The sequence below is a fragment of the Salvelinus sp. IW2-2015 genome, linkage group LG13 (assembly GCF_002910315.2).
Source record: "Salvelinus sp. IW2-2015 linkage group LG13, ASM291031v2, whole genome shotgun sequence".
Taxonomy (NCBI): domain Eukaryota; kingdom Metazoa; phylum Chordata; class Actinopteri; order Salmoniformes; family Salmonidae; genus Salvelinus; species Salvelinus sp. IW2-2015.
The window spans coordinates 13,594,146-13,615,576 of NC_036853.1; the positions used below are offsets into that span (position 1 = coordinate 13,594,146).

At 43.8% G+C, this 21,431-nt stretch overlaps 1 protein-coding gene across 1 annotated transcript in view; it reads right to left on the reverse strand.

Moving 5' to 3' along the window:
• The window catches only part of LOC111972279 (unconventional myosin-If-like), a 28,799-nt gene that overhangs the window by 1,229 nt on the left and 6,139 nt on the right, over positions 1–21,431 (reverse strand). The window contains exons 4-27 of the mRNA XM_023999240.2: positions 20,312–20,406; positions 19,694–19,781; positions 19,298–19,387; positions 17,839–17,970; positions 17,464–17,598; positions 12,749–12,881; positions 12,388–12,584; positions 12,210–12,290; positions 12,004–12,090; positions 11,811–11,897; positions 7,414–7,581; positions 7,189–7,274; positions 5,745–5,826; positions 5,514–5,620; positions 5,279–5,377; positions 4,985–5,129; positions 4,691–4,805; positions 4,390–4,559; positions 4,107–4,252; positions 3,710–3,856; positions 3,440–3,588; positions 3,206–3,268; positions 2,813–3,011; positions 2,515–2,690 (exon numbers count right to left, since the gene is read on the reverse strand). Of these exons, the coding sequence (XP_023855008.1) occupies positions 2,515–2,690; positions 2,813–3,011; positions 3,206–3,268; positions 3,440–3,588; positions 3,710–3,856; positions 4,107–4,252; positions 4,390–4,559; positions 4,691–4,805; positions 4,985–5,129; positions 5,279–5,377; positions 5,514–5,620; positions 5,745–5,826; positions 7,189–7,274; positions 7,414–7,581; positions 11,811–11,897; positions 12,004–12,090; positions 12,210–12,290; positions 12,388–12,584; positions 12,749–12,881; positions 17,464–17,598; positions 17,839–17,970; positions 19,298–19,387; positions 19,694–19,781; positions 20,312–20,406 (2,977 nt within the window). The remainder of the gene's footprint in view (positions 1–2,514; positions 2,691–2,812; positions 3,012–3,205; positions 3,269–3,439; positions 3,589–3,709; positions 3,857–4,106; positions 4,253–4,389; positions 4,560–4,690; positions 4,806–4,984; positions 5,130–5,278; positions 5,378–5,513; positions 5,621–5,744; positions 5,827–7,188; positions 7,275–7,413; positions 7,582–11,810; positions 11,898–12,003; positions 12,091–12,209; positions 12,291–12,387; positions 12,585–12,748; positions 12,882–17,463; positions 17,599–17,838; positions 17,971–19,297; positions 19,388–19,693; positions 19,782–20,311; positions 20,407–21,431) is intronic.

Genomic DNA, 21,431 nt, shown 5'->3' on the forward strand with positions numbered 1-21,431 from the left:
ACAGCAGTGGTGTACTAGTGCCAAACATACAGCAGTGGTGTCTAGTGCCAATACATTATCAGCAGTGGTGTACTAGTGCCAAACATTACAGCAGTGGTGTACTAGTGCCAAACATTAACAGCAGTGGTGTCTAAGTGCCAAACATTACAGCGTGGTGTACTAGTGGCCAACATTAACAGCAGTGGTGTACTAGTGCCAAACAATTACAGCAGTGGTGTTCTATGCCAAAACATTACAGCAGTGGTGTACTAGTGCAAACATACAGCATGGGTGTACTAGTGCCAAACATTACAGCAGTTGGTGTATCTAGTGCCAAACATTACAGCAGTGGTGTACTAGTGCCAAACATACAGCAGTGTTGTACTAGTGCCAAACATTACAGCAGTGGTGTACTAGTGCCAAAAATTAAGCAGTGGTGTACTTGCCAAATCTATACAGCAGTGTGTGTGTTAGTTTCAGAAATAGGAAGTGGATGCTGAAAACGTCTACTTTTACTAGGACAAACAGAGATGCTTGTTCTAGTCCCAAGAAACAAAGAGATCTTCTGTTAAATCTGACAATTAATCTTGATGGTTGTAAAGTCATCTCAAATAAAACTGTGAAGGACCTCGGCGTTACTCTGGACCCTGATCTCTCTTTGACGAACATATCAAGACTGTTTCAAGGACAGCTTTTTTCCATCTACGTAACATTGCAAAAATCAGAAATTTTCTGTCCAAAAATGATGCAGAAAAATTAATCCATGCTTTTGTTACTTCTAGGTTAGACTACTGCAATGCTCTACTTTCCGGCTACCCGGAATAAAGCACTAAATAACCTTCAGTTAGTGCTAAATACGGCTGCTAGAATCCTGACTAGAACCAAAAAATTTGATCAAATTACTCCAGTGCTAGCCTCCCTACACTGGCTTCCTGTTAAGGCAAGGGCTGATTTCAAGTTTTAACTGTTAACCTACAAAGCGTTACATGGGCTTGCTCCTACTATCTTTCCGAGTTGGTCTGCCGTACATACCTACACGTACGCTACGGTCACAAGACGCAGGCTCCTAATTGTCCCTAGAATTTCTAAGCAAACAGCTGGAGGCAGGGCTTTCTCCTATAGATCTCCATTTTTATGGAATGGTCTGCCTACCATGTGAGAGACGCAGACTCGGTCTCAACCTTTAAGTCTTTACTGAAGACTTATCTCTTCAGTAGGTCATATGATTGAGTGTAATCTGGCCCAGGAGTGTGAAGGTGAACGGAAAGGCTCTGGAGCAACGGACCGTCCTTGCTGTCTCTGCTTGGCCGGTTCCCCTCTCTCCACTGGGATTCTCTGCCTCTAACCCTATTACAGGGGCTGAGTCACTGGCTTACTGGTGCTCTTTCATGCCGTCCCTAGGAGGGGTGCGTCACTTGAGTGGGTTGAGTCACTGACGTGATCTTCCTGTCTGGGTTGAAGCCCCCCCTTGGGTTGGTCGTGGCAGAGATCTTTGTGGGCTATACTCGGCCTTGTCTCAGGATGGTAAGTTGGTGGTTGAAGATATCCCTCTAGTGGTGTGGGGCTGTGCCTTGGCAAAGTGGGTGGGGTTATATCCTTCCTGTTTGGCCCTGTCCGGGGGTATCATCGGATGGGCACAGTGTCTCCTGACCCTCCTGTCTCAGCCTCCAGTATTTATGCTGCATTAGTTTGTGTCGGGGGGCTAGGGTCAGTTTGTTATATCTGCGTACTTCTGTCTTATCCGGTGTCCTGTGTGAATTTAAGTATGCTCTCTCTAATTCTTTCTTTCTCTCTTTCTTTCTCTCTCTCGGAGGACCTGTGCCCTAGGACCATGCTCAGGATGACCTGACATGATGACTCCTTGCTGTCCCCAGTCCACCTGGCCGTGCTGCTGCTCCAGTTTCAACTGTTCTGCCTGCGGCTATGGAACCCGGACCTGTTCCCCCGGACGTGCTACCTGTCCAGACTGCTGTTTTCAATCTCTAGAGACCGCAGGAGCGGTAGAGATACTCTTAATGATCGGCTATGAAAAGCCAACTGACATTTACTCCTGAGGTGCTGCACCCTCGACAACCACTGTGATTATTGTTATTTGACCATGCTGGTCATTTATGAACATTTGAACATCTTGGCCATGTTCTGTATAATCTCCACCCGGCACAGCAGAGGAGACTGGCCACCCCTCATAGCCTGGTTCTCTCTAGGTTTCTTCCAGGTTTGGCCTTTCTAGGGAGTTTTTCCTAGCCACCGTGCTTCCTACACCTGCATTGCTTGCTGTTTGGGGTTTTAGGCTGGGTTTCTGTACAGCACTTTGAGATATCAGCTGATGTACGAAGGGCTATATAAATAAATTTGATTTGATGTACTAGTGCCAAGCATTACAGCAGTGGTGTACTAGTGCCAAGCGTCAAACACCTCAGTAGGTGCTCTAGTCTCCTCTTTCTTCCCCGTTCCTTTGTTCAGAATGGACACAGTTTCTTTTTTCACAAATAAACAATTGAATACTATTCTATTGCCTCCCTACGTGTACCTTACCTTCATTGAGCAGGTCGATGACATCATTGGCGTCGAAGCTGAGCTCATCGGTGTCCTGGCCAGCATACTGGTACAACGCCCGGCAACGCGGGTCCATGGGGCGTGGCTGGGCCTTGGACCGGCTGATTGGGGCCGGGGGCGGCCGCTGGCTGCTGATACTCCTCCTCCTCTGCATTCTGAAGAGAGGTATAAAGGGATGAGATATACAGGGAGAGAGATGAGAGCTCAAGTTCTGTCCTTCATTGCAGATAGTATATTTTTGTGAATGCCCAATGTATGCTCAGTTTATTCAGCTCACCCAGACACGCCCTGGTCAGGCACGTTGAGGAAGTCCAGGTTCCCCTGTTGAGTCTGAGTCTGAGCCGGGCCTCGTCTGGGATTCTGGGAGCCCAGTTTGGGGAGGACGGCGCTGGGGGGGCGGTTCTGTTTCTGGGAGGTGTAGGTGTGCTGCTGGGGCGGTGGAGCACCTCTACCTCTGGGTGCACCATTCTGGGACCCTAGTCAAAGAAGAGGAACAGAGATACAAGGTAAACACAAGACAGACATACAGTACATCCATTCATACACTAATAACTCAACATAATTATCATGGTGGTGGTACACAGTTCATAGTAAGGATTGCAAGTCCATGTTCATGGAGTGATTGTTGCTGATGACGTAGGAACATGTCTGAACAGATTCATGAGTTTACCTCTACTGGGAGGCTGACTCCTGCCGCCTGCACGGATCTGTAGTGCTCCCTTCTTGGTGGGCTCTGACAAAATAAACATGTTGAGTTTTAAAGGATGACGTATTAGGAAAAATAATATATGTTATATATCAAGTCAGCCTGAGTATTCTATAGATATACACGTCCATCTGTATCTACAGTATGTCTCTCTCTTTTCTCCTTCTGCATGTGCTTCTCTCTCTTCCTGTTACTCACTGGAGGTCTTGGGCAGGCCGTCTCCCACCGTGATGGTGAGGGTCTTTCCAGCTGGTTTGATCTCTGCCAGGTCCCCCTGTCCCCTCTGGAACACCACAACACGGGTGCCCCCTCCTCCCCAGCCCTCCTTCTTCACCCGGAACTCCAGCCTACAGAGAGCCACAACAGAGGATGATTTTACTAGATGCTTTTATCCAAAGTTAATCCAATCCACTAAACCATGGAGTCATACAGCAAGGATTTCACTATCCAGTATGTGTGTAGTCCTACCTGTCATTGAAGGAGAGAGACAGCTTGTTCTTGGTCACCTCTTCATAGCGCTTACAGAGCAGGCTGAGGAACTCAGTCTTGAAGTTGGACTCCAGCAGACTATCATACTGAGTCTCATGCACGATGAAGAAATCATCCTGTCTCATACTACAGGGAGAGGGAGAAATATATAAATGGAGAGTTTTACAGGATTGGCATTGGTAGAAGAAGTGTCATACCCACACAGGCGGGGGATATAATTGCACAATGCAGAGTTTTAAAAGATCCTGTGTTATCAGTTCCTGTTTTATAATTAACCACACTAACCACAAAAACTCCCATTGACACTGCCTGGAGATGACATCACACTGCACTGTTACATGCTGTTCTAAGTTCAGCAGTGAGAAAAAAGCTTTACCTGAGAGAGATAGAGTGGATACTCTCAAACTCCAGCTTCCGTTTTAACACCTCCTTTATCTGTCCCTTCTCTGGCCCCTTCTTCACCTTCTCTCTGCCTATCAGGTAGATGCCTTTGGGAGACAGAATCAGGTCCCTCTTGATGGACTGGAGAGAGAGATAATAGAAGAGAGTGAGTGGGTATAAATGGAAGAAGTAAGAAGTCAACCCCATGCTGTGCTGTTAACCCCGGCCTTGGCTCGGTTTTCCTCACCACACTGTGGTGGAGGAAGTGGTATGCTCACCTTGAACCTGCGGTCAAACTTGTTGACAGAGTCTGCGAAGTCAACTCGCTCCCTCTTGGCCAGGAACTGTCTGAGCTCAGGCCTCTGCTCCAGTCCCAGATAGTCTCCTACAAAGTTCCTGTTGATGCTGTTCCTCCTCCGCTCCTTAGAGTTATACAGGATGTCTGAAGCTGGGGACAACATGGGAGAGAGAGTTCCTGGGAATGCATATTCATTGCTGTGTATTCACATTAATTTATGTATAATCATTTTTCTTTCTTGTTCCATCCCCACACCTCTCCGGGATCATTGACACACTCACCATCTTCCCTCATCTGTTCATATTTCCGCCTGGCGATGTACTTCCTCCAGGCCTTCTGGATGGTCCTGGCGAACGTGTCAAATTTCCTCTCCCGCATCTCCTCCAATAGGAAGAGCTAGAGGAGACGGAGGAGAGAGGGAATGCTTAGATCAAATAAACTATTTTGCATTGTAAAAGATGAATACCTCACACCTTTTAATACAGTTCATTTATTCACCCTTAAACTGGGAAGTCCCATTGAGATGAAAGAAACATAACTTTTCCCAGGGAGAACTACAGTATGTGGGCCCCTACCGACTCTGGGGCCTTGACGAAGACCTTGGAGCGTCCCATCTGGTACTGGTCTGTGTCCATGTTGACAGAGCGGAGGAGATGCAGAACCCCCTGCTGCTCTCCCCCCCGCCAGTTTGGCCACGTCTCTGCCGTCAGGATGGCGTACCTGTAGGCCAAACACAGTGAGTCAGGTACTGGGTAGAGCATACAGTAGACTCTCCATCCCCCCACACACACTGAGAGGACACCCAGCAAACACTGAACGACACCCAGCAGACACTGAACGACACACACCTAAGAGTAAGTAAGACTCACCTCTGTAGGAACTTATTGAAGACTCTGCGGTAGGCGTAGCCGGCTCGACGTACACGAATGTTCTCCCGCAGCCCAAGGTACTCCACCTGGTGCTTGGCCCTAAACACACACACATAGTTTCATCATCCCCTTTATTCTAATGTTCCATTTCTAACGTTCCAACTCCCTGCTGAATTCTCTGAATGTTCTGCTATTGGATATTTGGTGTCTGTTGAGGGGTGTAATAGGGACACACCGGCTCTCCTCCCAGTCCTTGGGTCTCTTAGTCTCGTTGGGTTTGATACATCGGATATAGTGGGGGGTGCACTTCATCAACGTGTTCACCAGATCATTGGCTTGTTTCTGCAGAGAGAACATAAGGGATGGATGTACCACCACATACTGATAAGCTGAAATCTTTGGGAGTGCTGTTACACTCAGCCACTGAACCATAGTTCTGGTACAGTAGTAGAGTGGGGACTGTTACCTTGATCTTACAGCTAGCAGTGGTGGGCCTGCTCTTCTTGTCTGTGTTGAGGTTTTCAGGGAAGAGGCTGCGGATGAAGGCACTGTGGGGACAAGATAGAGGACCATATTGAATTGCATTTCACATTAAGTTAGGCTTGCAAGCATTTTAGCTAGGTAGCCTATGAAAACAAAAACTAAAAGTGTACTGAATGGCAGAGTCATGAAAGAGAGGAGGATGGCATTGGGGTTCAACTTTTTGTTTTTCACTTGCGCGAGCAAGCACGCACACACAGAAATCAGTACCATGGACAGCCACATGATATTTTGCAACATTGATTGGGACTACATTGTTTTGTTATCTTTAAGTTTGTTTTCAATGCATTAAACTAAGCCTTGTTGATTTGATGACATTTAAATGTTTAAGTTGAAATGGTGCTGGAATAGCGGAGGCAGTGCTCATGTTGTCTCTGTGCTGACTTGCGGTAACTCTGTGGTTCTAAATCAGTAGTTGTTTAGTAAACTGTCAAAAACATTAACTTGCTTGACAGTACTGCAGGTAATATTCTGTCTGTATGTTACATGCAATACTTGCTTTGTGGACATCACCGGACAGATGTTGCTCTCCAGTTTTGTGATTAAGCAAATGTATGTGTAGTTGAATTTATTCGGCCACTGTGTGACTGTTGTCTTTTTATTGTTACGGCCTTATTGTATATCACGGTGGCGTATAAATGAATAGGTTATAGAACAAACAACACAAATATGAAATATCTAGCTAGATAAAAACTAAAAGCTTCCAGCAAAGGTCAGCACCTTCAGTTCTGAGTTCCGACACCTGTCAGATGGTAGTGTAACACCTGAAGCTTGGAACGTCATCATCAGGTGGTGTTGTTACTTTGTTACAAGCATCGCTACGTTGTGTCGAATCAGAAGTGCTTCGAAAACTGCATCGGAGTGTCGGAGCTCCGGTATCAATCGTCCCATCACTAGGGAGCAATAATTAATATTCTGTTGCACTCTTCAGTTGGCTATATTAAGAGGCTTGAAAAATTATTATTGTGATATAATGTTTATGTCATTGAGAAATTTGGCCATAGAATCAATGACCGAAAAAAGACGAATTTTCAACGTCTGTATAATATGTCTTTTTGACGTCCGGAAAATACGTCTTTTCACCTTTCATTCAGCACCTAAAATGCACCTGATTTCAACATCAGGAAAATACCAGAAAATGTGTATTTTCGATGTGCAGAAAATATGTGTTTTCGACGTCCGGAAAATATGTATTTTCGATGTCCATAAATTGTATTATCGACGTGAAGAAAATATGTATTTTCACCATTCGTTCAGCACATAAAATGAACCTGACATCCACGTCTGGAAAAGAGGTCTAAAAGACGTCTTTCAACGTCATTTTGCTTACTGGGATGTGTCAGTTCAGGTAAAGATAGAGGTATACATACTGTTCGCTGCTCTGCATGAGTTCAATAAGGTCAGTAAAAAGCACATCCCGGTTTCTCTCACAGAAGCCGTTTATTTCGTAGGAGACCTGAGGTGACAGATAATACATTATGTGTAAGTCTTAAAATTCACAGCAACCTTCACACCTCACCCATATGTCTACCCACATGAAGTGTTTACTTAAATCAGTTTTGAGTTTACAACTCTTGTCTTCTCCTGGTACTCACCTTGCCTGCATAGTGGTGGATGACGAAGCCTGAGTTCCAGCTGTTGAAGTGTTCGTGTGTGCCCACCGCCGCCGAGAGCTTCTGGAGCAGGGTGCCGTCTGCCCCCTCACCCTTGGCATGCATGGTGGCACACACATCATCCAGCACACTCATGATGCCTGGCGGGTTCTGGAGGGGAGGGATTGTTAGAAATTTAGAGTGGTAGCCACAAATAGAATATACAGACACATCTGAATTGATTGGCACCATTGATAAAGTTTAGCAAAAAAGACTGTATAATATAAATAATACAAATACTGAGCTACAGTGAGCTCCAAAAGTATTGGGACAGTGACAATCGTGCTGTTGTTATCCCATATTCCTACTCTACAAACTTGTTGGATGCATTGGCTGTTTGTTTTGGTTGTGTTTCAGATCATTTTGTGCCCAATAGAAATGAATGGTTACTAATGTATTTTGTCATTTTGGAGTCACTTTTATTGTAAATTAGAATAGAATATGTTTCTAAACACTTCTACATGAATGTGGATGCTACCTTGATTACACATAGTCCTGAATGAATCGTGAATAATAATGCGTGAGAAAGTTACAAACGGACAAATGTCATACCTCCAAGACATGCTAACCTCTCACCATTACATTAACAGGGGATGTTAGCATTTTTCGGGGTATGACATCACTCGTCACTATTCATGATTCATTTAGGACTTACACTATGTAATTGGCAAATAATTAGGCTAACTCTTACCACCTGCAAACACACACAAGAGACACCCACACCCTGAAACCAACTCACATTTGAATTCAGTCCTGGCCACTAGCATTTCTTAATTCACAAAGTCTAAAACAGGAGGTCAAATCAGGAACTGCAGTCACCCTTTAAAGCTGCAATATGTAACTTTTTCGGCAACTTGACCAAATTAACATAGAAATGTGTGTTATAGATCTGTCATTCTCATTGAAAGCAAGTCGAAGAAGCAGGAGATCTGTTCGATGTGCGCTGTTTTTATGCTTCCCGTTCTTAAGCCTTGTTTATGCGTATTTTACTTTCAGCTTCAAACAGCTAAAAATGTAATAATTTTGGTTATGGAATGGATATTTCATAGCGGTTTAGATGATTTTCAACACTATACTTGCTTGTTTTGTCACATAAACTGAAATTAGGTGAACTATTAGAATTTTAGCAACTAGAAAATGGTGGAATGATTTCTGCATTGTGCATCTTTAAGGAACTGTATTGTAGCCTTTTATGGCTTTCCTTGGGGTATAAAAATGAGGTAACATGCATGCAAAATCCATTTGTCATCCATCACCATGGGCAAAGGCAAAGAACTCACTAATGAAAAGAGACAAATGGCTGTTGACTTTTATAAATCAGCCAATGGGTACAGAAAAACACAGAAAACCAAATATACCACTTACCGCTATTAGGGAAACAACAAAGAAGTTTAAAATCACTGGAACAGTGTTAAACTTACCTGGTAGAAGACCTACGTGTATCTTGTCCCCACGTACAGTGAGGAAGATCGTTTGGGAGGCAAAGAAAAGTCTGAGGGCCACAGTTGTAGAATTACAGAACTTGGTCGTGTCTTGGGGTCACCAAGTCTCCAAATCTACATTAGATGACACCTCCATGCCAATAGGCTCTTTGGATTGAAACCGGGTGCTATGGTCAGATGAGACGAAAATAGAGCTCTTTGGCACGCACACCAGTGGTGTTTGGTCTCGATAGAAGGATGCATATGCAGAAAATAACCTCATACCTACTATAAAATATGCTGGTGGATCTTTGATGTTACGGGGATCATGAACTCTACCAAGTACCAGGACATTTTAGCCAAAAACCTGGTTGCCTCTGCCAGGAGGCTGGAACTTGGCCATAAGTTGCTTCCAGCAAGACAATGAACCCAAGCAACATCAAAATCAACAAAGAATTTGTTAATTTAACACAAAATCAACATTTTGCAATGGCCATCTCAGTCTATGGACTTGAAACCCATTGAAAACCTGTGGTTTATATTGAAGAGGGCAGTCCATAAGCACAGGTGAAGGATATCAAGGATCTGGAAATATTCTGTGTGGAGGAATGGTCTCAGATCCCTCCCAATGTGATCTTCAAAGTCATAAAATATTATAGGAAAAGGCTACATCCGTGTAAAGGGGAGGTTTGCACAAAGTATTGAAAACAGGGGTGCCAATACTGTTGACACCTATCTTTTAAAAAATGTTTGTATTACTTGTTAAACAAAATATTTTTAGTTGAGCATTGTATTCGTATAAAATAATGATTTACATTACCAGTCAAAAGTTTGGACACACCTACTCATTCAGGGGTTTTTCTTTATTTTTATTATCTTCCACATTGTAGAATAATAGTGAAGACATCAAAACTATGAAATAACACTTTTGGAATTATGTAGTAACCAAAAAAGTGTAAAACAAATACAAATATATTTTATATTTGAGATTCTTCAAAGTAGCTACTCTTTGCCTTGATGACAGCTTTGCACATTATTGGCATTCTCTCAACCAGCTTCATGAGGTAGTCACCTGGAATGCATTTCAATTAACAGGTGTGCCTTGTAAAAAGTTAAGTTGTGGAATTTATTTCCTTCTTAATACGTTTGAGCCAATCAGTTGTGTTGTGACAAGGTAGGGGTGGTATACAGAAGATAGCCCTATTTGGTAAAAGACCAAGTCTATATTATGTCAAGAACAGCTCAAATAAGCAAAGAGAAACAACAGTCCATCATTACTTTAAGACATGAAGATCAGTCAATACGGAACATTTCAAGAACTTTGAAAGTTTTTTCAACTGCAGTAGCAAAAACCATCAAGCGCTATGATGAAACTGGCTCTCATGAGGACAGCCACAGGAAAGGAAGACCCAGAGTTACCTCTGCTGCAGAGGATAAGTTCATTAGAGTTAACTGCACCTCAGATTGCAGCCCAAATAAATGCTTCACAGTGTTCAAGTAACAGACATCTCAACATTAACTGTTCAGAGGAGACTGAGTGAATCAGGCCTTCATGGTCGAATTGTTACAAAGAAACCACTTCTAAAGGACAACAATAATAATAAGAGACTTGCTTGTGCAAAGAAACACAAGCAATGGACATTAGACTGGGGGAAATCTGTCCTTTGGTCTGATGAGCCCAAATTTTAGATTTTTGGTTCCAACCGCTGTGTCTTTGTGAGACGCGGAGTAGGTGAACGGATGATGTGTGGTTCCACATGTGTGGTTCCCACCGTGAAGCATGGAGGAGGTGGTGTGATGGTGTGGGGGTGCTTTACTGGTGACGCTATCTATGATTTATTTATAATTCAAGGCACACTTAACCAGCATGGCTTCCACAGCATTCTGCAGCGATACGCCATCCCATCTAGTTTGTGCTTAGTGGGACTATTATTTGTTTTTCAACAGAACAATGACCCACCACACCTCCAGGCGGTGTAAGGTCTATTTGACCAAGAAGGAGAGTGAAGGAGTGCTGCATCAGATGACCTGGCCTCCACAATCACCTGACCTCAACCCAATTGAGATGGTTTGGGATGAGTTGGACCGCAGAGTGAAGGAAAAGCAGCCAACAAATGCTCAGCATATGTGGGAACTGCTTCAAGACTGTTGGAAAAGCATTCCAGGTGAATCTGGTTAAGAGAATGCCAAGAGTGTGCAAAGCTGTCATCAAGGCAAAGGGTGGCAACTTTGAAGAATCTCAAATATAAAATATATTTTGATTTGTTTATGTCACGTTCTGACCATAGTTCTTGTGTTTTTTTATTATCTTGTTTTAGTGTTGGTCAGGACGTGAGCTGGGTGGGCATTCTATGTTGTGTGTCTAGTTTGTCTGTTTCTATGTTTGGCCTAATATGGTTCCCAATTAGAGGCAGGTGTTTTGTGTTGTCTCTGATTGGGAATCATATTTAGGTGGCTTGTTTTGTGTTGGGGATTGTGGGTGGTTGTTTCCTGTCTTTGTGTTTCTCTGCACCAGCTAGGACTGTATCGGTTTGCCACATTTTATTATTTTGTTGTTTGTAAGTGTTCACAGTTTTGTAATTAAACATGTTGAGCACTGGCTACGCTGCGTGTTGGTCCGATCCTTGCTACACCTTCTCTTCTCGTGAAGAGGAGGAAGGCTGCCGTTACAGTTTAACAACTTTTTGGATACTACATGATTCCGTGTGTGTTATTTCATAGTTTTGATGTCTTCACTATTGTTCTACAATGTAGAAAATAGGAAAAATAAAGAAAAACCCTTGAATGAGTAGGTGTGTCCAAACTTTGACTGGTACTGTATTTGATACAGTCTTTTTGCTCATCTTTATTCAGGGTGCCAATAATTTTGGATGTGACTGTAGATACAGTTGAGGAGATATTGTGTAATTTTGAGCTTACCAACTTATTCTCGATGAGGTCACAGACAACCTTGTTGTTGAAATACTCAATTGGTGTCCACTTGATGCCTTCCTGAACATACTCTTCCTGGGAGAAACACAGAGAGATAGACAATGCCAATATAACTATTAAACAACATCCAAGACACCTCTTAAAGAAATGAAAAGTGTTGATGTTTGAGAGTGGTTTGTACCTGTTCAGCCTTCAGTGTCAACTCAATAAATATCTGCTGTAGCTTCTCATTGACAAAGTTGATGCAGAATTGCTCAAACCCATTCCTCTGTCAGAGGAACACATCCAGGTTAGAGACAATGTTACAACATATTATCATCATAGCTGTGTCTTGTCTCGCTATCCCATCAGAGATGTACATTTCTATTTATTTAATATTTGATTTACCTGGAATATCTCAAAGCCATATATGTCAAGAACTCCGATGCTGTATTCTTCATGAGGTTTCTGTATGGCTTTGTTTATGGCCTGGTATGGGGATAATTAGTTAGTATGAAACGGACGTGTCGTTACTGTATTTATGTCTCTGTGTGTATCATTGCAGTTTATAGTAGATGTCCCTAACCTCCACCAGGTAGTCAAAGAGCCGTGTGTAAAGGGCCTTAGCCAGGGCGTCGCGGGTGTAGGTGGCTTGTTCCTGGTTAAGAGTCACATCGATGGATTCAGACTTTCCACCCCACTTCGAGTCCATCTTTCTGCTGGTCAGTTTGTCTTGCAGACGCATTGGGTCAACGCCCAGCAGATAGGCAGGGAAGGCAAGCACTGGGAGGGAGAAAATACAAACAGAACAAAACACATGACAAATATATACATTTTTCTACATAATGGCAAATTGCTTTAGCTACTATCCCCAATGTCTTCACTGGGGACAGTTGCATTTACGAATGTATTATGCATGTTTGCGCGTTCTCTTGTCTCCCACTCACAGTCAGTGCTCTCCACCTGACCATAGTTGCCTGCCTCTATGAAGCTGATGTTTCCAAGGTGCAGGATTCCTGCTATGATCTGCAACGCCTGAGCCTGGTGGGCCTCTGGGATCCCAATCACACGCATGGCTTCCTGTGGACAAAATACAACAGAGAGGCATTACTCCTGCTCCAGACAACACACAACAACATCTAGAATTGGGACTGAGGGAATATGATGGAAGAATACGCAACAGAACAGTATATTTTGCAAATTATAAGCCTGTGTTACGAATATACACTATCGTTCAAAAGTTTGGGGTCTCTTAGAAATGTCCTTGTTTTTTGTTTTTGTCCATTAAAATAACATAAAATTGATCAGAAATAGAGTGTAAATGACAATTGTAGCTGGAAACAGCTGATTTTTATTTAACCAGGCAAGTCATTTAAGAACAAATTCTTATTTTACAACGACAGCCTACCAGTGAACAGTGGTTTAACTGCCTTGTTCAGGGACAGAACAACAGATTTTTACCTTGTCAGCTCGGGGATTCGACGCTCTAACCACTAGGCTACCTGCCACCCCAATGTTTGTCTATGGAGATTGCATGGTTGTGTGCTTGATTTTATGCACCTGTCAGCAATGGGTGTGGTAGCTCCATTGGTGACAGGCATATATCTACATAGGCATACAGAGGCCCATTATCAGCAAATCAAATGTATTTATAAAGCCCTTCTTACATCAGCTGATGCCACAAAGTGCTGTACAGAAACCCAGCCTTAAACCCCAAACAGCAAGCAATACAGGTGTAGAAGCACTGTGGCTAGGAAAAACTCCCTAGAAAGGCCAGAACCTAGGAAGAAACCTAGAGAGGAACCAGGCTATGAGGGGTGGCCAGTCCTCTTCTGGCTGTGCGGGTGGAGACTATAACAGAACATGGCCAAGATGTTCAAATGTTTATAGATGACCAGCAGGGTCAAATAATAATAATCACAGTGGTTGTCGAGCAACCATCACTCCTGTGTTCCAATGGCACGTTGTGTTAGCTAATCCAAGTTTATCATTTTAAAAGGCAAATTGATCATTAGAAAACCCTTTTGCAATTATGTTAGCATAGCTGAAAACTGTTGTTCTGATTAAATAAGCCATAAAACTGGCCTTCTTTAGACTAGTTGAGTAGTCAAATCAAATCAAAGTTTATTTGTCACGTGTGCCAAATACAACAGGTGTAGTAGACCTTACAGTGAAATGCTTACTTAAAGTCTCTAACCAATAGTGCAAAAAAGGTATTAGGTGAACAATAGGTAAGTAAAGAAATAAAAACAACAGTAAAAAGACAGTGAAAAATAATAGTAGCGAGGCTATATACAGTAGCGAGGCTATATACAGTAGCGAGGCTATAAAAGTAGCGAGGCTACATACAGACACCGGTTAGTCAGGCTGATTGAGGTAGCATGTACATGTAGATATGGTTAAAGTGACTATGCATATATGATGAAAAGAGAGTAGCAGTAGCGTAAAAGATGAGTTGGCGGGTGGTGGGTGGCGGGACACAATGCAGATAGCCCGGTTAGCCAATGTGCGGGAGCACTGGTTGGTCAGGGCAATTGAGGTAGTATGTACATGAATGTATAGTTAAAGTGACTATGCATATATGATAAACAGAGAGTAGCAGCAGCGCACACAATGCAAATAGTCCGGGTAGCCATTTGATTACCTGTTCAGGAGTCTTATGGCTTGTGGGTAAAAACTGTTGAGAAGCCTTTTTGTCCTAGACTTGGCACTCCGGTACCACTTGCTATGCGGTAGTAGAGAGAACAGTCTATGACTGGGGTGGCTGGGGTCTTTGACAATTTCTAGGGCCTTCCTCTGACACCGCCTGGTGTAGAGGTCCTGGATGGCAGGCAGCTTAGTACCAGTGATGTACTGGGCCGTACGCACTACCCTCTGAGTGCCTTGCGGTTGGAGGCCGAGCATTTGCCGTACCAGGCAGTGATGCAACCAGTCAGGATGCTCTCGATGTTGCAGCTGTAGAACCTTTTGAGGATCTCAGGACCCATGCCAAATCTTTTTAGTTTCCTGAGGGGGAGTAGGCTTTGTCGTGCCCTCTTCACGACCGTCTTGGTGTGTTTGGACCATTCTAGTTTGTTGGTGATGTGGACACCAAGAAACTTGACGCTCTCAACCAGCTCTACCCTTTAGCTCAGTGCTCTCAACCTGCTCCACTACAGCCCTGTCGATGAGAATGGGGGCATGCTCGGTCCTCCTTTTCCTGTAGTCCACAATCATCTTGTTAGTCTTGGTTACGTTGAGGGATAGGTTGTTATTCTGGCACCACCCGGCCAGGTCTCTGACCTCCTCCCTATAGGCTGCCTCGTCGTTGTCGGTGATCAGGCACTGTTGTGTCAGCTGCAAACTTAATGATGGTGTTGGAGTCGTGCCTGGCCATGCAGTTGTGGGTGAACAGGGAGTACAGGAGGGGACTGAGCACGCACCCCTGGGGGGCTCCAGTGTTGAGGATCAGCGTGTCAGATGTGTTGCTACCTACCCTCACCACCTGGGGGCGGCCCGTCAGGAAGTCCAGGATCCAGTTGCAGAGGGAAGAGATTAGTCCCAGGATCCTTAGCTTAGTGATGAGCTTTGAGGGTACTATGGTGTTGAACGCTGAGCTGTAGTCAATGAATAGCATTCTCACATAAGTGTTCCTTTTGTCCAGGTGGGAAAGGGCAGTGTGGAGTGCAATAGAGATTGCATCATCTGTGTATCTGTTTAGCCATGACCAGCCCTTCAAAGCACTTCATGGCTACGGACGTGAGTGCTACGGGTCTGTAGTCATTTAGGCAGGTTGCCTTTGTGTTCTTGGGCACAGGGACTATGGTGGTCTGCTTGAAACATGTTGGTATTACAGACTCAGTTAGGGACATGTTGAAAATATCAGTGAAGACACCTGCCAGTTGGTCAGCACATGCCCGGAGCACACGTCCTGGTAATCCTTCTGGCCCTGCAGCCTTGTGTATGTTGACCTGTTTAAAGGTCTTACTCACGTCGGCTACGGAGAGTGTGATCACACAGTTGTCCGGAACAGCTGATGCTCTCATGCATGCCTCAGTGTATTGCTTGCCTCGAAGCGAGCATAGAAGTGATTTTGCTTGTCTGGTAGGCTCGTGTCACTGGACAGCTCGCGGCTGTGCTTCCCTTTGTAGTCTGTAATAGTTTTCAAGCCCTGCCACATAAGACGAGCGTCGGAGTCGGTGTAGTATGATTCAATCTTAGCCCTGTATTGACGCTTTGCCTGTTTGATGGTTCGTCACAGGGCATAGCAGGATTTCTTGTTAGAGTCCCGCACCTTGAAAGCGGCAGCTCTACCCTTAGCTCAGTGCGAATGTTGCCTGTAATCCATGGCTTCTGGTTGGGGTATGTACGTACAGTCACTGTGGGGATGACATCCTCGAGTATCTGGAGCATCAGCATTTGTGGGCTCGATTACAGGCTCAAAATGGCCAGAAACAAAGCACTTCCTTCTGAAACTTGTTGATCTATTCTTGTTCTGAGAAATGAATGCTATTCCATGCGAGAAATTGCCAAGAAACTGAAGATCTCATACAACGCTGTGTACTACTCCCTACACAGAACAGCGCAAACTGGCTCTAACCAGAATAGAAAGAGGAGTGGGAGGCCCCGGTGCAGAACTGAGCAAGAGGACAAGTACATTAGAGTGTCTAGTTTGAGAAACAGACAAGTCCTCAACTGGCAGCTTCATTAAATAGTACTCGCAAAACACCAGTCTCAACGTCAACAGTGAAGAGGCGACTCCGGGATGCTGGCCTTCTAGGAAGAGTTGCAAAGAAAAAGCCATATCTCAGATTGGCCAATAAAAATACAAGATTGAGATGGGCAAAAGAACACAGACACTGGACAGAGGAAGACTGGATAAAAGTGTTATGGACAGACGAATCTAAGTTTGAGGTGGTCGGATCACAAAGAAGAACATTCGTGAGACGCAGTACTTGACGCCATCTGTCAAGCATGGTGGAGGCAATGTGATGGTCTGGGGGTGCTTGGTGGTGGTAAAGTGGGAGATTTGTACAGGGTAAAAGGGATCTTGAAGAAGGAAGGCTATCACTCCATTTTGCATCGCCATACCCTGTGGATGGTGCTTAATTGGAGCCAATTTCCTCCTACAACAGGACAATGACTCAAAGCACAGCTCCAAACTATGCAAGAACTATTTAGGGAAGAAGCAGTCAGCTGGTATTCTGTCTATAATGGAGTGGCCAGCACAGTCACCGGATCTCAACACTATTGAGCTGTTGTGGGAGCAGCTTGACCGTATGATACGTAAGAAGTGCCCATCAAGCCAATCCAACTTGTGGGAGGGGCTTCGGGAAGCATGGGGTGAAATCTCTTCAGATTACCTCAACAAATTGACAACTAGAATGCCAAAGGTCTGCAAGGCTGTAATTGCTGCAAATGGAGGATTCTTTGACGAAAGCAAAGTTTGAAGGACACAATTATTATTTCAATTAAAAATCATTATTTATAACCTTGTCATCATCTTGACTATATATCCTAATCATTTTGCAACTCATTTCATGTATGTTTTCATGGAAAACAAGGACATTTCTAAGTGATCCCAATTTTTTGACCGGTAGTGTAAACCGGAAGTGTCAATTTGCTCCCAGTGCTTCTGTGAAAATGTGTACTATATGTTTTAATCCCTGATGGAGTAAAGTACCATTGTCTCTTGAAAGTCCTTGCTGTCGTTGGTTCCGTCCACTTTGTATGTCCCTGACTGGTTCAGGTAGTAGTAGTAGTCTGGGGTCATGATGCCCAGGCCTTCTTTCTGCTGGGGGTTGGCTCCCTCTATTAGCTAAATACAACAGTTCAGGTAAATACAACTGAAAGAACATTAATTACACATCAACAATTTACACCCAGTTATGAAATACTACAGAACCGTTAATGTGCTCAAGGGTGAGAAGGTCATTCACATTGTGCAACAGTTGTACGAAAGGCCAGTAGGAGGGGGACATCTCCCCTAAAGATGGGTAGTGAGAGAATCATTGTGGTTAGCTGTGTTACTGCTGGCCTAGCTCAGGGCCCGACTGACCTGGTAGTAGACGTGGAAGTTCCTCTCGTTCTCATTCTGGCTCACCACCCTCGACTTCTCAAGGAGGAAGTTGGAGATTTTACCACCGTCTGGCTCTCCTCCTCTGCTAAACTGGATCTCAAAGTACTTACCCTGTTAGATCAGAACACACCCACAAAAAACATATAACTCAAATTAGACATGGGTCATTATTATGACTTGAGGGTTGTGGTTTGGAGTGGGGATATAGCCCTAGTATGGACTGGGAAAATGAGAGCATCAGAGCAGTGACACAAGCACCTCAAAGTTGTGGTAAACTCCCCAAAAATATATGTGTATGTAAATAACATAAACGTGTAGGAAGGATATTTAGCCTTTAAAGGAAAAACGATATTTTAGTATTTTTTCCATTAGTCCACTGCATTTTGCATCATCATGATGATGTGGCCAGTGACACTTAGCTTCATGAAAGTCCAATATCTTAAGAACCTGACTTCTGACATGCAAAACACTGCTTGACTGCTGACATGCAAAACACTGCTTGACTGCTGACATGCAAAACACTGCTTGACTGCTGACATGCAAAACACTGTTTGGACTTAAATGACATGCCAAAACACTGCTTGACTGCTGACATGCAAAACACTGCTTGACTGCTGACATGCAAAACACTGCTTGACTTCTGACATGCAAAACACTGCTTGACTGCTGACATGCAAAACACTGCTTGACTTCTGACATGCAAAACACTGCTTGACTTCTGACATGCAAAACACTGCTTGACTTCTGACATGCAAAACACTGCTTGACTTCTGACATGCAAAACACAAGACTGTATCAACAGTAGACTAATGAAAACAATACCAAAATATAGTTTTTGAGTGGATTTTCCTCTTAAGACAACCGCTGATGGGTAAATTGTTGGTTACATTACTTTACTAGACAGCTGTTAACCCCACCCAGGATTTCACCTCAGTTCGGGATTATCAAGCTCTTTGATCTCATTGTGCTGCTCTTCCGTAATAGAGGCGTGCAGTACACACAGCAGAGCACCTCAGAGGCAGGAAACACCAGAGGTGACAGGCACTCATTTACAAAGCCTGCTCTGTTGCATGTGGATGTGGCTAGGAACTGACAATAACTTCTCAGGGTCACAGCAGTAGAGAAAGGGGAGAGGTTGAAAGGTGACTATTGCATACAGCTTCTGTGGTTATATAGTCTGCATAATCCAGATCATCTCTGGTAGAGCACAGGAAAAACAACAACCTCACAGTGTATTGGCTATAAGAATAGGTAGCACGTGACTAACAGACCCGTTAGAGTTCCGGGCAAATAGTTGCAGAAATTAAAAGTTTACAGTATCAGTCTTACTTTCATAGGCCACACCCAGTGTCTGGAGAAGAGGAGGAAGTACAAGATGAGGGGGATAGAAAGAGAAATAATGGGAAAGGGAAGGCTGATTGCTGTACGTATCACTCACAAAGCGGCTGGAGTTGTTGTTGCGGACAGTCTTGGCATTGCCGAAGGCCTCCAGTAGAGGATTGGACTGGAGGATGATGTCCTTCACATGCTGAGAGACACATACGGAGAAACATCACAACACAGCACTTCAGAGTCTCCATCACAGTCATTAGTAATGGCAACGTTAATAGTTGTTTTATGAATGATAATGATGCTAATAGTTGTTTTATGAATGGTAATAATGCTAATAGTTGTTTTATGAATGGTAATAATGCTAATAGTTCTTTTATGAATGGTAATAATGCTACTAGTTGTTTAATGAATGGTAATAATGCTAATAGTTGTTTTATGAATGGTAATAATGCTAATAGTTGTTATATGAATGGTAATAATGCTAATAGTAATATGCTAATACCTGCACTTTATCACCTCCTCCTGATACTTTGGAGATGTAACCCATAATGTACTTGGCAGCCACAGTCTTCCCAGCTCCACTCTCCCCGCTGGCACAACACACACATAACACACAGACATATTAGAGGCAATGTCAAATACTTTGTGTGAAACTTTTTGGAAAGGTGAACTATGGCTGCACATGCAATTCACAGTTACATTTTTGGTATAAAGGAAATGAAACACTGATTCTTTGGTAGTTTTGAGAAAAGCAGTGAAAGTTGGCCTCAGTGAGCTTGGGTGGAATGACACACATGAGAAGGCCTAAGGCAGTGTTAACCAACCCTGGTCCTCCAGTACCCCCAACAGCACACATTTTTATTGTAGCCATGGACAAGCAGACCTGATTCAACTTGTCAACTAATCATCAAGCCCTCAATGAGTTGAATAAGGTGTGTTTGTCAAGGGCTACAACGAAACTGTGTACTGTTGGGGGTACTCGAAGAACCAGGGTTGGGAAACATCGGCCTAAGGTGTGTAAGACGGAGGCACAGAGAAGCACTAGGCCTACATCCTGCCTTCCAAAAGAAAGAGATTGCAGACTTTCTAAATAAAGTGGGAGACTGTTATAATGACTTACCTGATAATAACACACTGGTTCTCCTGATCAATCATCATGTTCCTGTACATGTTATCAGTCAGGGCGTAGATGTGGGGAGGGTTTTCATACTGGGCCTTTACAGGTAGAGAGATGGAAAGGGAGAGAGAGAGTTTTTTATTGTTTATTTCACTTTTGTATATGATCTACCTCACTTGCTTTGGCAATGTTAACACATGTTTACCATGCCAATAAAGCCCCTTTAATTGAATTGAATTGAATTGAATTGGGAGAGAGAGAGAGAGAGAGAGAGAGAGAGAGAGAGAGAGAGAAAATGAGAGAGAAAAGAGCAAAAGAGGGGGAGTTTAATGTACACTGTGCTGGTGACACAGCTTGTGCTGGTGACAATAAAAGGCCACTCTAAAATGTGCAGTATTGTCACACACCACAATGCCACAGATTTCTTAAGTTTTGAGGGAGCGTGCAATTGGCATGCTGCCTGCAGGAATGTCCACCAGAGCTGTAGCCAGAAAATTTAATGTTAATTTCTTTACCATGAGCCGCCTCCAACGTTGTTTTAGAGAACTTGGCAGTACCTCCAATCGGCCTCACAACCGCAGACCACGTGTATGGCATTGTGTGGGCGAGCGGTTTGCTGATTTCAACGTTGTGAACAGAGTGCCCCATGGGCAGGCATAAATTACGGACAACGAACACAATTGCATTTTATCGATGGCAATTTGAATACACAAAGATACTGTGATGAGATCCTGAGATCCATTGTCGTGACATTCCTCCGTAGCCGTCACCTCATGTTTCAGCATGATAATGCACGGCCCCATGTTGCAAGGATCTGTACACAATTCCACAAAGCTGAAAATGTCCTAGTTCTTCTGTGGCCTGCATACTCACCAGACCTGTCACCCATTGAGCATGTTTGGGATGCTCTGGATCTACGTGTACAACGGCGTGTTCCAGTAACTTCGCACAGCCATTGAAGAGGAGTGGGACAACATTCCACAGGCCACAATCAACAGCCTGATCAACTCTATGTGAAGTAGTTGTGTTGCGCTTCATGAGGCAAGTGGTGGTCACACCAGATACTGACTGGTTTTCTGATCCACGCCCCTACTTCTTTTTTTAAGGTATCTGTCATCAACAG